The sequence below is a fragment of the Anser anser genome (genome assembly GCF_964211835.1).
Source record: "Anser anser genome assembly, contig: HAP1_SCAFFOLD_32, whole genome shotgun sequence".
Lineage (NCBI taxonomy): Eukaryota > Metazoa > Chordata > Aves > Anseriformes > Anatidae > Anser > Anser anser.
Window position 1 is genome coordinate 3,088,540 of NW_028154148.1, and position 19,883 is coordinate 3,108,422.

Here is a 19,883-nt window from a genome sequence, read left to right on the forward strand (position 1 = left end):
TGATGAGTGCTGTCCCTCAGGGTTCTATCCTGGGACCGGTACTGTTTAATATCTTTATCATTGACACAGATAGTGGGGTAGAGTGCACCCTCAACAAGTGTGCAGATGACACCAAGCTGAGGGGTGTAGTGGATGCAACAGAGGAAGGGATGCCATTCAAAGGGTCCTGGACAAGCTTGAAATTTGGGCCCATGTGAACCTAAGGAGGGTCAACAGGTCCAAGTGCAAGGTGCTGCACGTGGGCCGGGGAAATTCCAGACATGGGGATAGGCTGGGAGAAGAACTCATTGAGAGCAGCCCTGCAGAGAAGGACTTGGGGGTTCTGCTGGTTGAAATACTCAACGTGAGCCAGCAGTGAGCACATACAGCCCAGAAGGCCAAGTGCATCCTGGGCTGCATCAAGAGAGGGGTGGCCAGCAGGTGGAGGCTGGTGATTGTCCCTCTCTGCTCTACCCTTGTGAGGCCTCACCTGGAGTACTGTGTCCAGGTCTGGGGCCACCAGCACAAGAAGGATGTGGACCTCTTTCATCAAATCTAGAGGAGGGCTCCAAAGATGATCAGAGGGCTGGAGCACCTCGCCTGTGAAGACAGGCTGAAGGAGTTAGGTTTGTTCAGCCTGGAGAAGAGAAGGCTCCAGGGAGACCTTGCAGCTTTTCAATCCTTAACAGGGGCTTTAAAAAAAAAAAATGGAGAAGGTCTCTTTACTCAGGTAGATAATGACAGGAGGATGCGGTCTTAAAGTAAAAGAGGGGAGATTTAGACTAGACATTAGGAGGAAAATCTTCGCTGTAAGGGTAGTGAGGTACTGGAACAGGTTGCCCAGAGAAGTTGTGGATGCCCCATCCCTGGAGGTGTTCAAGGCCAGGCTGGATGAGGCCTTGGCCAACCTGATCTAGTGGGTGGAATCTGGGGGGAGTTCAGTTAGATGATCTGTAAGGTCCCTTCCAACACAAGCCATTCTACGATTCTATGACACTAGGATGAAAATTAACTCAATCCTAACCAAAACCAGGACACAAATAGCCTAAAGGCAAGATATCTCTGCGGGTATATCAAAAGAGAGGAAAAGTGGTGATAGGTATTTAGAAAGTGTCAGACCTGAGTAGGACATAGGAACAATGGTATGGAGTAAGGGGTGGATATAGTCCGAGTTTTAGCTGGGATAGACTTAATTTTTCTTCCTAGGAGCTGGTGTGGTGCTGTGTTTTGGATTTACAGAATCAGCGAATCAGAGAGTAGTTTGGGTAGGAAAGGACCTTAAAGATCCTAAAATTCCAACCCCTCTGCCGTGGGCAGAGACACCTTCCACTAGACCAGCTTGCTGAAAGCCCCATCCAAGCTGGCCTTCAAAACTTCCAGTGAGGGGGGATCCACAACATCTCTGGGCAGCCTGTTCCAGTGCCTCACCACCCTCTGAGGAAAGAACTTCTTTCGAATATTTAATCTAAACCTACCCTCTTTCAATGTAAACCATTTCCCCTAGTCCTGTCACTAAGCTAGTTGATGAAGAGTCCCTCCCCAGCTTCCCTACAGCCCCCTTTAGGTATTAGAATGCCGCCATAAGGTCTCCCCAGAGCCTTCTTTTCTCTAGGCTGAACAACACCAAATCCCACAGCCTGTCTTCAGAGGAGAGGTGCTCCAGCCCCTTGATCATCCTCGTGGCCCTCCTCTAGATTCATTCAAATAGATCCGTGTCCTTCTTATGCCAGGGGCCCCACAGCTAAACACAATACCTGACGTGTGGCCTCACCAGGGCTGAGTAGAGAGGGACAATCACTTCCCTACTGCTGCTTACCACACCATTCCTGGTACAAGCCCGGATGCTGTTGGCCTTCTTGGCCACCTGAGCACTCTGCTGGCTCCTATTCAGCCGACTGTCCACCAATACCCCCAAGTCCCTTTCCCATGGGCAGCATTCCACCCGCCATTCCCCAGCATGGAAGGGGGTTGTCGTGCCCCAAGTGCAGGACCCAGCACTTGGCCTTGTTGAACTTCATAGATTTGGCCTTGGCCCATGAGTCCAGCCTATCTAGGACCCTCTGCAGAGCCCACCTACCATCGAGCAGACCAACATTCGCTTCTAACTTGGTGTTGTCTGCAAACTTACTGAGGGTGCACTTAATCCCCTTGTCCAGATCACTGATGAAAATATTCAAGGGAACTGGCCCCAGAACTGAGCCCTGGGGGTCACCACTAGAGAACGGCCTCCAACTCCATTTAGCTCCATGTCCCACAACTCTTTGGGCCCAGCCACACAGACCCTTTTTAATCCAAGGAAGCGTATAAGTGTCCAAGCCTCGAGCAGCCATTTTCTCTGGGAGAACTCTGTAGGAAACAGTTTCAGAATCCTTACTGAGGTCTAGATAAACCACATCCACAGCCATTACGTCATCCACTGAGTGCATCACTTTGTCATAGAAGGAGTTTAGATTTGTCAAGTAGGACCTGACTTTGATAAAGCCCTCCTGACTGCCCCTGATCACCTGGTTATCTTCTAAGAGTTGCATGATGGTACTCAAGATAATCTGCTCCATGAACGTCCCCATCACTGGTCAGACTGACAGGCTTGTAGTTCCCCAGATCCTCCTTCCAGCCATTTGGTAGGTGGGCATCATATTTCCTTGTCACCAGTTGACTGGGAACACCCCTGATAGCCAGGACTGCTGATAAATGATGGAAAGCGGCTTGGTGAGCACTTCTGCCAGCTCCCTCAGTACCAACAGGGGGATCCCATCTAGCTCCATAGACTCGTGAACATCACCCATGAGGGATGCCATACGAGCAGTGGTGCTGCTCACCAGGAACCAGGCCAGCTTCCTACAGAGCTGTCTTACGAGGAGCATGGCCACCAAGAAGATGTGAGTTATCAGACTCAGCTCAGATCCTGTGAGATACCACACGGACATGGGTCTAGAGCCAGCAGGAAAAGAGCTACAGGTGTGGCAATCCCTAGGACAGCCTGGTGTGGAGAGGATCAAGGACTGTAGCAAGGCTGAGAGTCCCAACAGGACTCAGGGCTTTGTGTCCATGGCTCTGGCTGTTGTCTCTGCCACTGAGGCCTAGGAGGAGACAGCTTATCGGTAAAGCACCAGGGCCTCATTGCCTCCTCGCCCCCACCCATGAACCAGGCAGGGCTCGTACCATTCTCCTGCACTTGGCCATGCACATCCCCATCTCCTCCTGCCCCACGAAGAGCCCTGAGCAGTGTGTGAAGGGAAAGGATCTCCCTTCCAGAGTGCCAAGATTCAAGACTTGACCCTTGTGCTTTGGTGAAACACATCCAGTTTTCCTACACATCAGGGTCACCTTCACAGTGCCTTTGTCTCCTTGTCCTCACTGCCTCCAATGCTCTGCTCTAACGAGCTCCAAGGGAGGCTGTGTCAGGGCTGGCCCTCAGGGGGACACTGCAGGAAACTTGCCTCTGACTTGGACTTGTTGAGAGATGTCTTCAATTGTCTCTCAGTGCCTGAGGTTCGTGGGCTCCTCACCAAAGCCCCCCGAGAGGGGATTCCAATGCTTTGGGCTGGGCGTCTGGTGCTGAGCTGGGCCGGGCTCGTGGGACAGAGAGAGCTCGTGGCAAGAGGGCCCTGGTGCAGGGAGACAGCTCTGCCCAGGAGCAGCTCCTGTGCACAGCGCAGCAGGGCTGGGGGCTCTGACCGCAGCTGGCACGGGGACAGGAGAGAAGGAGAGAGGGCTTGGAGGCAGTGAGGAGCGCAGCAACAGAGGGCAGCGTGTGGCAGGACAGATCTGCAGGCTCTTGGCACTGTGAGTCTCTGGCAGCAGGGCCATGCAGGTGAGGTTGCCAGAGGGGTCTTCTACAGCTGGCACATCCGATGCCTGATAGCGTCTCTCTGGATAGCTGTCTCTCTGTTTCTCCAGCAACGTGTAGAAGATGCTGTAGAGAATGGCATTTATTAGAGGAAATTTCCAGAGGAATACTGAGGCTTGGTTTATGTGAAGGGAAAGGCTTATTTGGATTCTTTGCTTTCAGATTCCTGCAGTGGAGGGGAATCTGAGTCAATCTGAGTACACAGCTTGTGGGATGGGTCTGTGAGCATGGACAGGGAGGAGATGTGGGGACACAGAACTAGCTCCCAGCAGGGACATAGGAAGGCAACAGGCACATGGGCAGGTGGTGAGAGGGAGCTGCTGCCAGAAATGCTGTGCCACGGAGGGCTCAGGCACCTCCCTGCCAGCCCCTGCAGGGCAGGCACCTTCCCTGGGACACCCCCTGCTCTCCTCTGCCACCAGCACAGCCTGTGACCTCAAGCCCCCGCTGTCCCCAGCAGGAGCTGCCTCCTCTGCAGGCAGAGCTGCAGCACAGGAGGGTGTGCTGAGTGTCCGTCTGTCCCTCCCTGGCCTTGCCTCCCCTGGCAGCAGCACGCTGCCATTCCTCCTGGCTTCTCCACCTGGCCGTGCTGCTGCTGCTCTTGTTCCCAGGCTGCCTGGGGATGGGGGTTTCACCTGCCCATGGAGTGAGCCCTCGGGGTGCTTGGGGGAAGGGGAGTACAGGGACAGGGTGAGGGGTCTGGAGATGGGCACTTGGAGCCTGGATTCTTCTGCTCTCAGCAGCATCCATTCTTTTTCAGGTGCACTTCTGTGTGCAACTGTCTTGTAGATCAAAGAAGTGCCAGCAGAGGGCAGCTGATAGCAGGACTGATGGACTTAGGGTCTAAACACTCTAAAGGACTCTGGGCTGTAAGGGTACAGTCCCTTTGTCTCTGAGGATCTACAGGGTCTTACTTGGAGTGCAGGAGAGATGCCTGGACTTCTGACTTAAAAGCAGCCTTCACGTGTCTTGGGGCAGCTAGAATAAAAAATACAAAAAAATATATAAAAATAAAAATCCCAACAGCACTCCTGAGCAGTTGGTTTGAATGTGAGCCAAACTGGGGAAAAGTCTTCGATATTAGGAGTAAAGTAAAGCTGAGATGACACCAAATTCCTCTCTATGTCTGGCTGTAGCACAGGACTGACTCTTCCATTGCCCACAGCAAAGTCTCCTGTTCCCAGGGACACCCTAAGGCAGGACCAAGTAGAACTCAGGAAAGGGACCTGCCATATGCCTGCCTGGATGTGGAATCATTTGGGGAGATTTAAATGAGAAATGGTGGGAGTTTTCCTCTGCTAAGTAGGTTGTACATTATTAATGTCTTTCTATTCTTTGAGCAGAACCCGATGCGACTTAACAGCAGATGTCCAACAGCAGCTCCATCACCGAGTTCTTCCTGCTGGCATTCGCAGACACGCGCGAGCTGCAGCTCCTGCACTTCGGGCTCTTCCTGGGCATCTACCTGGCTGCCCTCCTGGGCAACGGCCTCATCCTCACCGCCGTAGCCTGCGACCACCGCCTCCACACCCCCATGTACTTCTTCCTCCTCAACCTCGCCCTCCTCGACCTGGGCTGCATCTCCACCACTCTCCCCAAAGCCATGGCCAATGCCCTCTGGGACACCAGGGCCATCTCCTATCAAGGGTGTGCTGCACAGGTCTTCTTTTTTGTCTTCTTCATTGGAACAGAGTATTCCCTTCTCACGGTCATGGCCTACGACCGCTATGTTGCCATCTGCAAGCCCCTGCACTACGGGAGCCTCGTGGGCAGCAGAGCTTGTGCCCAGATGGCAGCAGCTGCCTGGGGCAGTGGCTTTCTCAATGCTGTCCTGCACACGGCCACTACATTTTCCCTGCCCCTCTGCCAAGGCAATGCTGTGGACCAGTTCTTCTGTGAAATCCCCCAGATCCTCAAACTCTCCTGCTCAGATGCCTACCTCAGAGAAGATGGGGCACTTGTGTTTAGTGTTTCTTTAGTATTTGTTTGTTTTGTTTTCATTGTGCTGTCCTATGTGCAGATCTTCAGGGCAGTGCTGAGGATACCCTCTGAGCAGGGCCGGCACAAAACCTTTTCCACGTGCCTCCCTCACCTGGCCGTGCTCTCCCTGTTTGTCAGCACTGCCATGGTTGCCTACCTGAAGCCCCCCTCCATCTCTTCCCCATCCCTGGACCTGGTGGTGGCAGTTCTGTACTCCGTGGTGCCTCCAGCAGTGAACCCCCTCATCTACAGCATGAGGAACAAGGAGCTCAATCATGTGCTCTGGAAATTGATGACTAGATGTGTTTCGGAAGCAATAAATTTCCGTTCTACCTCTGCAGATGACTAATAATGTCAATGACTACAAGAACAACTAATATTATAGATATGATTATTTTTGTGTGTGTTTGTATATTTATGAGTGTTTTCGTTACAGAACTTTCTTTGTTTTAATACGGCTAAAGTTGCCCATTAAAATGGTATGATTCATCTGATTTCTTTTACAGTATGTACCTGTCGAGTATAGCTCAGAGATGCTGTATATGAGGAGCCAGGCCCTCTGTGAATTGAAATAAAAGAAAGGAGCCTGCACTGCCTTCCTTGTGTGACGTCCTTCCTCTGAGAGCTGCTCGGGCTCTGCAGGGGCAGTGACATGTGCAGGGCTGCAGAGGAAAAGAGTCCCATCCCAGCAGCACGGCCAGGGAGCACCAGCGCTTGGGGCATGCCGAGCTGCTCTCTTGCCACTGCCCCCCTCTGGTGCTGAGCCCTGCTGGTGGGGTCAGGCCCGGCTGCTCCTGTAGCTTGGTGCCAGTGCTGCTGTGGGGCTGTGCTGGGACTGCAGCCAGGGACAGGCAGTGGGCACGGCAGTGGCACAGCCGGCCTGCGCCGCAGCACTTCCCTCCTAAGGGGGGATCTCCTCCAAGGTGGACTCACCACAGCTCAAGGGCTCAATCTGCTGTGAGCAGGCAGAGGAGAGCTCTGCAGCCCCAGGGCACGCAGCAGCCCCAGCCAAGGAGTCTGGCGAGTGATTTGACTGCAAGGTCCCTCCTGCCCTAGCACCTCCCAGAACTGGCACGGCACTGGCTCCTGTGTGCCAGAGAGGCTGGGAGCCCAGGAGCTGTGCCATGGGCTGGAAGGAGCACAACCAGATCACTTCTACCTGGGCAGATTCTGGGCCAAAAAGGGGGTGTTTTGTAGGTGTGGTATTACGAGATCAGTGTTGCCTCAGAAGCTCCAAGTCCAGTAGGCAGCTAATGGCTGTTAAGTGGCCTGTGAGGTGACTTTTTTCTGAAGAAGCTGACAGGTCATCCCTTGACTCCTGGCTGGCATCTGTGCCTTTAGGCTCACGTCTGCTGGTCTCCATGATAGGACACTCTTGTTTAGTGTTTATTTATCATTAGTTTGTTTTCTTTTCATTGTGTTGTCCTATGTGCAGATCTTCAGGGCCTTGCTGAGGATGCCCTCTGAGCAGGGCCGGCACAAAGCCTTTTCCACGTGCCTCCCTCACCTGGCTGTGGTCTCCCTCTCTGTCAGCACTGCCACAGTTGCTCACCTAAATCCTCCCTCTATTTCTTCCCCATCCCTGGACCTTATCATGTCATTTCTTTATTCGATGTTGCCTCCAGCACTGAACCCCCTCGCCTACAGCATGCGGAACAAAGAGCTCAGGCATGCTGTGTGGAAACTGATGACTGGATGTGTTCCTAAGGCAAGAAGTTTCCAGTCTCCTTCTGCATATGACTCATAATGTCAGTAGTTACAGGAAAAACTATTTATTTTTGTATCTTTATTACAGGCTTTTCATATCTTTAATTATGATATTGTTGCCCATTAAAATGATATGGTGCATCTCAAGGCCAGCAGCAGGCCCAGGCCTTGGGAGATGCTGCTGAGGTGACTTCCGTCTGCTTGGCTGACAGGCCGCAGGGAGCCTGATGGCTTGGGATGCCTGCTTCAGGTGTGCTTTCCACCCTGATGGACCAGGGACTTCACCCGACTGCCAGGACTCTTCAAATATGATGGAGAGAGGCTTGGCAACTACATCAGCCGGTTCCCTCAGCACCCTGGGATGCAAATCATCATGCCCCATAGACCTGTACTTGTGGAGTTTCATCAGGTGTTCCCAAGCTCTCTCTTCACTTACAGCAGGTGGGACTTTGCCCCCCAGCCTCCATCTCTGGGTTCAGGGAAATGAAAGACTTGGGAAGCCTGACTGGCAGTGAAGACTGACTGGAAGTTGTTGAGTCCCTCAGCCTTCTCCATGGATGTCATTACCAGTTCACCCTTCTCATCCATCAGAGGGGGAACACTCTCCTTGGCCTTTCATTTCTGATGTATCTCTAGAATCTCTTCCTGTTATTCGTTGCTTCCTCTCCCAATCTCAATTCTATCTGTGCCTTGGCTTTCCTTATCCCATCGCTGCACATCCGAAACAAAACCATGCGTGAGGGCCTGGAAAAAGGAACCCTGGACCATACAAACCATTCTGGAAACAAAACTTGTAGGTAGGAAGCGCAGTTTTGTGGAGGTGCAGAGCTGATGGGCACATTGTGGAGGATGATCCTACAGACATTCATGCCCTTTTCCCTCCTGACTACAATGCCACTTCTGTCTCAATACTAGAGTAGCCAACAGAGGTGAGACAGATACTCTGGGACCAAGAATGTCATCAGAAAGCTGATCCCAATAAGATATGGGGAGGTCAGGAGCAGCCTGGACAAGAAAAATGTGAGATTTTGGGGTGGGAATAAGAGCTTGGCCAACAGAAATTAATGATTTCATGGAGGTATGAGGGGTCATGTAATGTAGATGCTGCAGTAACACTGACTTAAAACAGTCATGTATGGCCCTTACCTTACTTGAACCAGGAATTTAATCCCTAAACCTAAATGCTACTACAACACTCTGACAGGAATCCATTTTCTCTCTTGCTAACCTAGTGCCTTCCCTTAACACTAACATTAAAATGGTCTATTTAACCCTAGACTTCTTGGCAGACCTAAAAAAACCCTAAACCACAGATCTTGCCCATACCTTAACCACAGACCTGACACCACAAGCAGAACACCAAACACTCCCACTAAAACTTTGCTTAATCTCCAACCCAGAACGTGAAAAACAGGTACCGAGGGGGCACTCTAGGTCAGCTATGTCTCCCCTAGGTCAGCTCTGCCTCAGGATGTCCTGCCCCAGCAGGAGGAATGTGACTGGGGCAGTGACTGGGAGGTTACTTCTGTCTCTGCAGCTGATAGGGCAGCAGCAGGAACGTGTCACGCAAAGGGACTGTGAGGTCCCTTGTGTCTGGAGGTGGCAGGTCACCCTTGGCTTCTCCCTGGGATCTGCACTTTGGGGCTGACATCTGCCAGTGGCCCTGCGAGGCCAGCAGAAGGCCCCTGCTTGGCATGCTGCCTGTGGGATCCCCTCTGCCTCCATCCCCAGGACGACCCAGACAGAAAGAAGGCCCGCAGAGGGGCTGTCCTGTCCCTTCTGCTTGAGGCCAGGACTGCACAGCAGGAGGCACAAGGCTTGGCTGTGTCTAGCCAAGAAGCTGCAAGGCCAGCAGCAGGCCCAGGCCTTGGGAGATGCTGCTGAGGTGACTTCTGTCTGCTTGGCTGACAGGCCGCAAGGAGCCTGATGGGTTGGGATGCCTACTTCAGGAGTGGTTTCCGCCCTGATGGAGCTTTCTTTGGTAGTAGGAAAGAGCAGGAGAGAAAAAGGTGCCACAGAATTCACTTTGGAATGTTGGCACTCACCATGAGGAGGAGGAAAAGTCCAGGGGAACAACTGGTCTTGCTGCTACAGATTGAGGCAAAGAAGACATTAAGTGCCTCAGCCTTTACCTCTTCTCTTGTCACCAGGTTTACCCCCACATCCTTTAAAGGATGATGAGTCTTCTTAATCCTCCTTTATTAGAGTGTTTATATAAACGGTTTTAATTGTCTTTGACAGTAGTAGACAGATTGAGCTCTAGCAGCGCTTTGGCCCTTCTAACTTTGACCTGCACAGTCCCATAACATTCAGGACACAGCTCCAGACAAACTGACAGCATGCATGAGAAGGAAGCACAGAGGAGGTGGAACCTGGCAGCCTTCCATCCCCTGCCCTTCTGTGACTCTGTGCTGCGATTCCATTCAGCTGGTTACTCCTGTGTTATCCAAACCTTCCTGCAGCTCCTCATGCCGCTGTCTTGTCAGAGAAAGCACAATCACACGAAGGTTGAGCTGTCTGCCTGCAGATGTTAACAGCTGACAGAATGCAGCATCCATGTGGGAGAACCTTGAGAAACTGCAGGATTTTACCTACGGAAACATCGTGGCATTTACAAGGAGAAGAGCCCAGTCCTGCACCAGAGGAAGAGGAACCCCACACATCAGGGCAGACTGGGACCCTGCTGAGTGAGCAGTGCCCAGGAGGAGGAGGGCCTGGGCACCATGAGGGATGCCATACGAGCAGTGGTGCTGCTCACCAGGAACCAGGCCAGCTTCCTACAGAGCTGCCTTACGAGGAGCATGGCCACCAAGAAGATCTGAGTTATCAGACTCAGCTCAGATCCTGTGAGATACCACACGGACAAGGGTCTGCAGCCAGCAAGAAAACAGGTACAGGTCTGGAAGTCCCTAGGACAGCCTAGTGTGGAGAGCAGCAAGGCCTGTAGAAAGGCTGAGAGTCCCAACAGGACCCAGGGCTTTGTGTCCATGGCTCTGGCTGTTGTCTCTGCCACTGAGGCCTAGGAGGAGACAGCTTCTCGGTAAAGCACCAGGGCCTCATTGCCTCCTCGCCCCCACCCATCAACCAGGCAGGGCTCGTACCATTCTCCTGCACTTGGCCATGCACATCCCCATCTCCTCCTGCCCCACGAAGAGCCCTGAGCAGTGTGTGAAGGGAAAGGATCTCCCTTCCCAGGGGCTGGGGGTCAAGGCCTGGCCCTTGTGCTTGGTGACACACATCCAGTTTTCCTACACATCAGGTTCACCTTCACACTGCCTTTGTCTCCTTGTCCTCACTGCCTCCAATGCTCTGCTCTAACGAGCTCCAAGGGAGGCTGTGTCAGTGCTGGCCCTCAGGGGGACACTGCAGGAAATTTGCCTCTGACTTGGACTTTTTCAGAGATGTCTTCAATTGTCTCTCAGTGCCTGAGGTTCGTGGGCTCCTCAGCAAAGCCCCCCGAGGGGGGATTCCAAGGCCTTGGGCTGGGCGTCTGGTGCTGAGCTGGGCCGGGCTCCTGGGCCCAAGGGGAGCTCGTGGCAAGAGGGCCCTGGTGCAGAGAGAGAGCTCTGCCCAGGAGCAGCTCCTGTGCAGAGCACAGAAGGGCTGGGGGCTCTGACCGCAGGCACCCAGGCAGAAAGGGATTCCAGGCAGCCTGCAGGGTGCGAGCAGAGGAGAGCTCAGTGCAGGAGAAACCTTCACAGCCCTGCACACGGTAAGTCTCTGGCTGCAGGACAGTGCAGGGGAGGTTCCTGGAAGGGGCTCCTGGGTCCGGGACATCTCTGCCTGGCCAGGAGCTGCCAGGATGTCTCTCGTGGCTTGTGCAGTGCAGAGGAGAAATTGCTGCAGGGCAGCCTTGGGCAGAGGAAGGGGGGGGCAGGGGCTGCCTCGAAAAAGAAGGCACTTTCTGCAGTCTCTGCCTGCCTTTTCCTGCTCTGATTCTGGGGCAGGCTGTGTGTTGAGTGGTTGGATTTGCACAGGTGACTGAGCTTCCACTGCATTGAACTGAGACCTAAGCGGGTTAGTGACGAACCTCAGAATATCCCCTCCCTTAGAGGGGATATTCTCCCTTATCCCCTACTTAGAGACTGCACCAGGGTTTTTCTGTGCTGTTCTTTAGGACCTGCAGACAAGGAGATGTAATTTTTTAGCACAACCTCTGAGTGCAGCCATCCCACACCTGAGTGCTGCAAGCCGGCAGCAGCTGGGCACCAGGGGATGGACAGAGCAGCCCTCCTGGACGTGACCTCTGGCTGAGGTTTCCGCCACAGCAACAACATTTACCACTGCAGTGGAGCAGAGGTGGCGCGTTGGGGGCTGATGGGCTGAGGTGGTTGCTAAGTACAGGACACTCAGGAAGCACAAAGCAGGGCTACAAGCAGGGAGAGACACAAAGGTAACCCTGAAAGAAAGACAATGTGAAGGCTTTAATGAGAAAAGAAATGAGTATTGCTCACGGAAAATTACCCTAACAGTCTGTATTTTTTCTTCTTTGCAGTGCCCTTGATGAAGGGCAGGAAATGCCCAACAGCAGCTCTGTGAGCGAGTTCCTCCTGCTGGCATTCGCAGACACACGGGAGCTGCAGCTCCTGCACTTCGGGCTCTTCCTGGGCATCTACCTGGCTGCCCTCCTGGGCAACGGCGTCATCCTCACCGCCGTAGCCTGCGACCACCGCCTCCACACCCCCATGGACTTCTTCCTCCTCAACCTCGACCTCCTCGACCTGGGCTGCATCTCCACCACTCTACCCAAAGCCATGGCCAATGCCCTGGTCATGGCCACGGCCTCTGGGACACCAGGGCCATCTCCTATCAAGGGTGTGCTGCACAGGTCTTTTTCTTTCTCTTCTTCATATCAGCAGAATATTATACTCTTACTGTCATGTCCTACGACCGCTACGCTGCCATCTGCAAGCCCCTGCACTACGGGAGCCTCGTGGGCAGCAGAGCTTGTGCCCAGATGGCAGCAGCTGCCTGGGGCAGTGGCTTTCTCAATGCTGTCCTGCACACGGCCACTGCATTTTCTCTGCCCCTCTGCCAAGGTAATGAGCTTGATCAGTTCTTCTGTGAGCTTCCTCAAATCCTCAAGCTCTCCTGCTCAGAGTCATTCCTCAGGGAGGTTGGGCTTATTGTAGTTAGTGTCTGTTTAGCATTTGGTTGTTTTGTTTTCATTGTGGTGTCCTATGTGCAGATCTTCAGGGCTGTGCTGAGGATGCCCTCTGAGCAGGGCCGGCACAAAGCCTTTTCCACGTGCCTCCCTCACCTGGCCGTGGTCTCCCTGTTTGTCAGCACTGTCCTGTTTGCCTACCTGAAGCCCCCCTCCATCTCCTCCCCATCCCTGGACCTGGTGTTGTCATTTCTGTACTCGGTGGTGCCTCCAGCAGTGAACCCCCTCATCTACAGCATGAGGAACCAGGAGCTGAAAGCCACACTGAAGAAACTGATTCTGGTTGTAGTATTTACTTAGTAAGGAACTGTCTATCTCAGTTTTCTAGTTTAACTGAAGTTAATCTCAGGGAAGTTGTGACCTTTAGGTATAGAATTTGTCCTGGTTTCAAGTAGGACAGAGTTAATTTTCCTCCTAGTATCTGGTAGGGTGCTATGTTTTGGATTAGGATGAGAAGAGCGCTGATAACATGCTGATGTTTTAATTGTTGCAGAGCAGTGTTTACACCAGGCCAAGGACTTTTCAGCTTCTCGCTCTGTCCTGCCAGCGGGCAGGCTGGGGGTGCAGCAGGAGCTGGGAGGGGACAGACCCAGGACAGCTGACCCAAACTGGCCAAAGGGGTATTCCATACCATCTGGCGTCATGCTAAACAATATATAGGGGTGGCTGGCCGGGGTGGGGAGCCGGCTGCTTGGGGATAGGCTGGGCATCGGTCAGCGGGTGGTGAGCAATTGCATTGTGCATCACTTGTTTGTACACATTATTATTATTACTATAATTATTATTATTATTATTATCCCTTATTTCCTGTCCTAATAAACCCTTTCTATTTATCTCAACCCACAAGTTTTCATTTCTTTCTAATTCTCTCCCCCCATCCTAGAGACGGAGGGGGAAGGGTGAGCGAACCTCTACAATGATTTTGTAGAGGTAAGAGGCTTCAGGTAATGTTAATGCTGCTTTAACACTGAATCAAAACATCAAAGTAAGGTTGTTACCCAATTTTAAAGAGTAACCTAAATCCCTAAACCTAAATGCTACTCCAACACCCTGACAGGAATCCACTAGTCTAATGCTTGAACTCAAAGTATTCCATGAAGCAAAACTCAGCCCATAGCCCATTCCCTTGCTTTTAATCTTGTGCTCACCCTAATCCCTGCCTTCAACACTAGCATTTAAATCCTCTATTAAACCTAGACTTCTAGGCAGATGTAGAACAAAAAGCTAATCCACAAAGCTTGCCCATAACCTAATCAAAGACCTGACACCGTAAGCAGACCAACAAATTTCCTAAATATCTAACCCAGAAAAGTGAGCCCTAGTCCCAAAGAGACAAGAGAGGTGAGCTCTGCCTCAGGATCTCCTGCCCCAGCAGGAGGAATGTGACTGGGGCAGTGACTGGGAGGTCACTTCTGTCTCTGCAGCTGATAGGGCAGCAGCAGGAACGTGTCACGCAAAGGGACTGTGAGGTGCCTTGTGTCTGGAGGTGGCAGGTCACCCTTGGCTTCTCCCTGGGATGTGCACTTTGGGGCTGACATCTGCCAGTGGCCCTGCTAGGCCAGCAGAAGGCCCCTGCTTGGCATGCTGCCTGTGGGATCCCCTCTGCCTCCATCCCCAGGACGACCCAGACACAAAGAAGGCCCGCACAGGGCTTGTCCTGTCCCTTCTGCTTGAGGCCAGGACTGGACAGCAGGAGGCACAAGGCTTGGCTGTGTCTAGCCAAGAAGCTGCAAGGCCAGCAGCAGGCCCAGGCCTTGGAAGATGCTGGTGAGTGTCTATGATGAGACTCTAACTTTGTGTTTCAAGGAACAGCTGGTGAGGGTTGATGAGACACACGTGAAATGATGGAAGTGCTGGGATGAGAGTAAGGTGGTGGAAAGAGAAGGGTGTCTGCAGACTTCAAGGAAATAGGGCAAAGCGTGGGACAGCATAGGGAAGCCTGCAGAGGAGAAGGCAGAGGGTGCTGGCAGGAATGGAAAGCCCCAACAGCCCTGACGTTTTTGTCCCTTTGCCTAGAGCTTATGAGGGGACGAGATATAGTCATTGCAATGGGGCCTCACTGCTTCCTTGATACGCTGTGCAGGGGTGGGGAGGTGCCATAATGAAGTTCTTCTTGTGGCATCACACTGCCCACCACATCATACAGACCCCAAGAAGAGCCCTGAGCCAGACGGGGGGGTGCAGGATCTCCCCTCCCAGTGGCTGGGCTCAGGCCTTGGCCCTTCTGCTTCACCAAAACCAACCAAGACTTTTCCCAGCACAGCGCTTTGCCTGTCTGCAATCATGGCCTCCAATTATGTGCCCTAACAAGTCCCTGGGGAGGCTTTGTTAGGAACAGCCCTCAGTGGGGCCCATTAATACTCCAAGTCACTTCAACTTTTCCTTCTGACTTTACCTTCTCAAGCGGTTACATCATTCACCTCTCAGTACCTGAGCTTCTTAGACTGAGCACCAAAATACACCATGGAACTCATTAAAACAGAGAAAGTCCTAAGCAGCCATATCTCTGCCACAGTTTTCTTCAAGTCTTCAAGACTTGTAGAGCTAATTGGAGAGCTTTCATGGTGTAGTTAAGGAGGAAGATATCAAGAAACACCTGAAAAAATACACTTTTCTCATCTTAAAGGATTCGTTTAGTTGAATTTCAGTTTGGAGCATTATTCTCTAACTGATATTGATCCAGGATCCTGCATAGGGAGGAAAAGCAGACTCTTGAGGTCTGACACTGCATGGAGAACCTTGCTCCTCACCACCCCAGCCCTGACATTTCTCTCTTTGGCGCTTGCTTCACTTTTCCTTCCAGCAGACTTTGGCACAGAAGTCTGCAGCTGGATGTTACAGCTCCTTTGCACCAGCTCCCTCCTGCTTGCCTTAGAGACCTGGATGCACACAGGCGCAGAAGGGTTTCTCCTTATTTCAAACCAAACAACAGGAAAACATGCAGCAATCTTCCAAAAGCAAAGCAAGCTCCTCATCCTGTATGCCTCCTCTGAGGTTTATGTTCCCAAAAGGATGACTGGACAAGAAGTCTTTTATACTGATAAACCGGAAATTTTAAGTGTTAAGATTAGAATTAATCCATATGATATTAATTCAATGATAAATGATGAAGAGCTTTCTAAGGACACAGTTAGACAGACTGCAGATAGATGGGCAAGCTTCAACTCCCTGAAACTCAAAGCAGCAACTGGGTTGATGAGGGCGGTCTGAGTGATCCAGGAGGAAGGGGAGGGCAAGCCAGGAGAACCATGGGAAGCGCATAGGTCCAGACAGGCAGCTGGAAAGGGGACATTCAACATGGGCTGTTTAATCAAGACAGGTGGATGTACCTGGGAGATGAGGGAGCACACCATGATAGACAAAGCGATGACAATGCAAGTACAGGTGAACACCAGTTTTTCTTTTTCTGTGATGAATATACATCCTGAAAATGCCTATTTCTTCATGAGAGAAACTACACTGTGTGACATTTTACGGAAGAGATTGAATCAATGGAGGTAATGAGTAGTTGCTTTATGACTTAAGTCCTGAAGAAAATACTGGGTACTGAGGCAGAGCTTTGCTGTCTTACCATAAGCAACCAGTGCCAAGGTCTTCAGATTAGTTTACTCACACTTGAAATATTTCCTTGAAATCCCATTTCCTGGTTCTGTTTTCAATGAAATCATTAGGCCTGCAGAGGCTCTGGTGCAGTTAGAGTAATTCCCTGGAATGGAAGCTGTCTGAAAGGACCTGCAGGAGACCAGAGGCGGTCGGTGGATACCGTGGAGACAGGTGATGTTTCCCAGGGCACCTCTACTGCCAGCAGTGGTCTTTCTCCTTGAAACTGCAGCCCAGCCCAGCACAGGAAACCCCTTCAAGGCAAATTCCTTCTTCAGCCATTTCTTGGGAGAGGCCTAAATTTGAAATGGCCATTGGGATCCCAAGAAACTCTCCCTCCTTCCTAGTAGGCACCTAAACATCCATTTACCGTCCTAGGTCATGTGTGGAAAAGTCAGCCTGAAAGACTCAAGAGCAGGACGCTTCAAATGGCTGAGGCAGAACCCATCAGCTTGCCCCACTTTGGGGAATCATCCCCTTCCAACTAGGGATATGAAAGTGAAAATGTGAAATGAACCGTCAGGTCAATGCGCAGATGAAGGGAAAGTCACACATATTGTGTTGGAGTAGCAGAAGGCAAAAAGCACTGCACTGTGCCTCAGAGTAACCAAGGAGACCTAATCCAGTTCATCTGTGAGATAAAGGAAAGTGAAGGACGTTGAGTTGTGGCCTAACATGAGAAGGACGTACATCACTGGTGAAGGAGCTGTCTTTTTGTGCCATCACCAATGCAAATTACACAAGAACTACATCAAATAAAGGTAACCTGTCCCACCCTGGCCCTGTCACACCACGGGGCAGCAGAGGGATCTTTTTCAGTTTCAGCCTCTTCAGAGAGGCTTTGCCCTCTCCCTGTGCACCACGGGGCAGAGCCTGGCCCTGGACGCTCCGTGAGCGCCATGCAGGTCGTGGCAGGCTGCGGTGAGGGGACGAATGCCCTGGGCCCCCTTCCTGCTCTGCCCAGGCCAGCAAGGGCCCCGAGCGGCCTCGTGTCCCCTGCCCCTGCAGCTCTGGGCTCCCTTCCCCAGCCCTGGCTCTGCAGCACCAAGCCCTGCTGGGAGCCCTCCCCTGCATGCTGCCACCGCTCCCTGACGCTGCTGCTGCCCTCTGCCGGGCACTGCCCAGCCCAGCCCAGCCCCTGCCCACCTCTCCCCACCTCCCGGACCTCTCCCCAGCCCAGCAGCCCAGGCTGGGCTGGCCCCAGGGCAGTGCCCACTGCAGCCTGCTGCAGGGCTCTGGGCACGGCCAGCACAGCCCCAGCCCCTTGCAAGGCACCGCAGCTGCTGGCACAAAGGCAGCTCTGGGCCTCCCCAGCAGCCCCCGTGCTGCTGCCAGCCATGGCTCAGGAGATGGAGGGCATAGAGCTGGTGGTGCTGCTCTGCAGAGCCAGGGGTTTTGGTGTCCTTGGTCATCCAGGGATCTCCGCTCTGCCCATTCTGCTCAGGGTGGGCAGCAGACTGAACTCCGTGGGGATCTCTACTGCTTAGCCCCTTTCCATCTCCCCTTATGGCTCAGCAGCACAGGGCAGTGCTTTCGCAGGACCATGGGGTTTCTCTAATGGCATAAAGGGCAGGCGAGTGCTACACTAGGTCGCAATTTTGGGGTTTCAGAGAGGTTGTCCTTAACCACACTGGACTTTCATGTGCCTTTGCCAGCTGGCTCCTTTAAACCCTTCTGGAATTGCAGAGCCCTCTTTAACCCATGGGCTCCTCAGTTTCACCTTTTGCTTTACCTTTCTCTACCAAATTGAACCACAGACGGTTCACTCAGGGGTCTGGCGAACAAGTCTTACGGGGAGCGGCTGAGGGAGCTGGGGTTGTTCAGCCTGGAGAAGAGGAGGCTCAGGGGCGACCTTATCGCTCTCTATAGGTACCTTAAAGGAGGCTGTAGCGAGGTAGGGGTTGGTCTATTCTCCCATGTGTCTGGTGATAGGAAGGGGGGATAGGCTAAAGTTGCACCAGGGGAGGTTTAGGTTGGATATTATAGAATCATAGAATCATAGAATATCCTGAGTTGGAAGGGACCCTTAAGGGTCACCAAGTCCAGCTTCTGGCACCACACAGGTCTGCCCAAAAGTTTAGACCATGTGACTAAGTGCACAGTCCAATCGCTTCTTAAATTCAGACAGGCTTGGTGCAGTGACTACTTCACTGGGGAGCCTGTTCCAGTGGGCGACCACCCTTTCGGTGAAGAACCTCTTCCTTTTGTCCAGCCTAAACTTCCCCTGCCTCAGCTTGACACCATTCCCGCAGGTCCTGTCACTGGTGATAATGGAGAATAGGTCACCTGCCTCTCCACTCCCCCTCGTGAGGAAGTTGTAGACTGCGATGAGGTCTCCCCTCAGCCTCCTCTTCTCCAGGCTGAATAGGCCCAGTGACCTCAGCTGCTCCTCATATGTCTTCCCCTCTAGGCTCTTCACCATCTTCGTCACCCTCCTCTGGACACTCTCCAACAGTTTAATGTCCTTCTTGTACTGCGGTGCCCAGAACTGCACACAGTACTCGAAGTGAGGCCGCACCAGCACAGAGTAGAGCAGGACAATCACCTCCCTCGACCGACTAGCAATGCCGTGTTTGATGCACCCCAGGATACGGCTGGCCCTCCTGGCTGCCAGGGCACACTGCTGGCTCATTCAACTTGCTGTCAACCACAACCACCAGATCCCTCTCTGCGGGGCTGCTCCCCAGCGTCTCATCGCTCAGTCTGTACGTATAGCCAGGGTTGCCCCATCCCAGGTGTAGGACCCAGCACTTGCCCTTGTTAAACTTCATGTGGTTGGTGATTGTTCAGCTCTCCAATCTGTCCAGGGAGAGATATTAGGAAGAACTTCTTTACCGAAAAGTTTGTTAGGCATTGGAATGGACTGCCCAGGGAAGTGGTTGAGTCACCATCCCTGGAGGTCTTTAAAAGACGTTTAGATGTTGTTCTTAGTGATATGGTTTAGTGAAGGACTTGTTAGTGTTACGTAAGAGGTTGGACTAGGTGATCTTGGAGGTCGCTTCCAACCTAGATGATTCTGTGATCCTGTGATTCTGTGATTCATTAGTTGAGGAACCGCTGCCAACCCAGACTCGCAAACTGTCCTTGGATATCAACTGACATATCCTGACAGTTCTGTACTCCACTCCAGAATGTTATTTGCCATCAACCCCAGCACCACTATGACAGTCCCATGCAGATATGTCAAAGGCCAGTTACTGTTTGCTGGGCTATGTGCAACCAAGAAGGGAGCTCCCAGTCCAGTCCTTGGTCCCACACTGGTCACTCTGGGACTCTGATTAATGGTGAAGCCCAGAAAAGCAAGAGACCTGTCAATGGAGCAGCCCCTTGGGTGTATTCCTGACACCAGGTTTGTGAAGAGGTGTGCAGAAATGTGACAGAGAGGTCTCTGTAGAGACAACAGGACTATCACTGAGGCCCTGCTGCTGGCCATGGCCATGGCTCCAGGAAGCAGCAGCCCCGACCCGAAGGCAGCAGAGAGGCAGAGCCCAGCAGGCAGTGAGGGGCAGCCCCGAGGGCCAGCGGAGCCGCTCCTCCCTGTGGCAGCTGGGCTCTGGGCCCTGAGCCCCTCCTGCATGCTGGGGCTGCTCCCCCAGCTGCACA

The 19,883-nt window shown here is 52.6% G+C and overlaps 2 protein-coding genes and 1 pseudogene across 3 annotated transcripts in view; 2 read left to right on the plus strand and 1 right to left on the minus strand.

Moving 5' to 3' along the window:
- LOC310890635 (olfactory receptor 14J1-like) overlaps window positions 1-19,883 on the minus strand; it is a 36,837-nt gene that overhangs the window by 14,613 nt on the left and 2,341 nt on the right. The gene's annotated exons all lie outside the window — the stretch shown is intronic.
- Window positions 625-6,158, plus strand: LOC310890648 (olfactory receptor 14C36-like; the record flags this gene model as incomplete). Its single annotated transcript, XM_083852960.1, has 1 exon — window positions 625-6,158. Exon 1 carries the CDS (start codon window positions 5,196-5,198, stop codon window positions 6,156-6,158), a length of 963 nt encoding a protein of 320 aa, XP_083709086.1. The 5' UTR covers window positions 625-5,195.
- LOC310890507 (olfactory receptor 14J1-like) lies at window positions 11,873-12,980 on the plus strand (annotated as a pseudogene). Its single transcript has one exon. The product of its transcript is annotated as an olfactory receptor 14J1-like (transcript).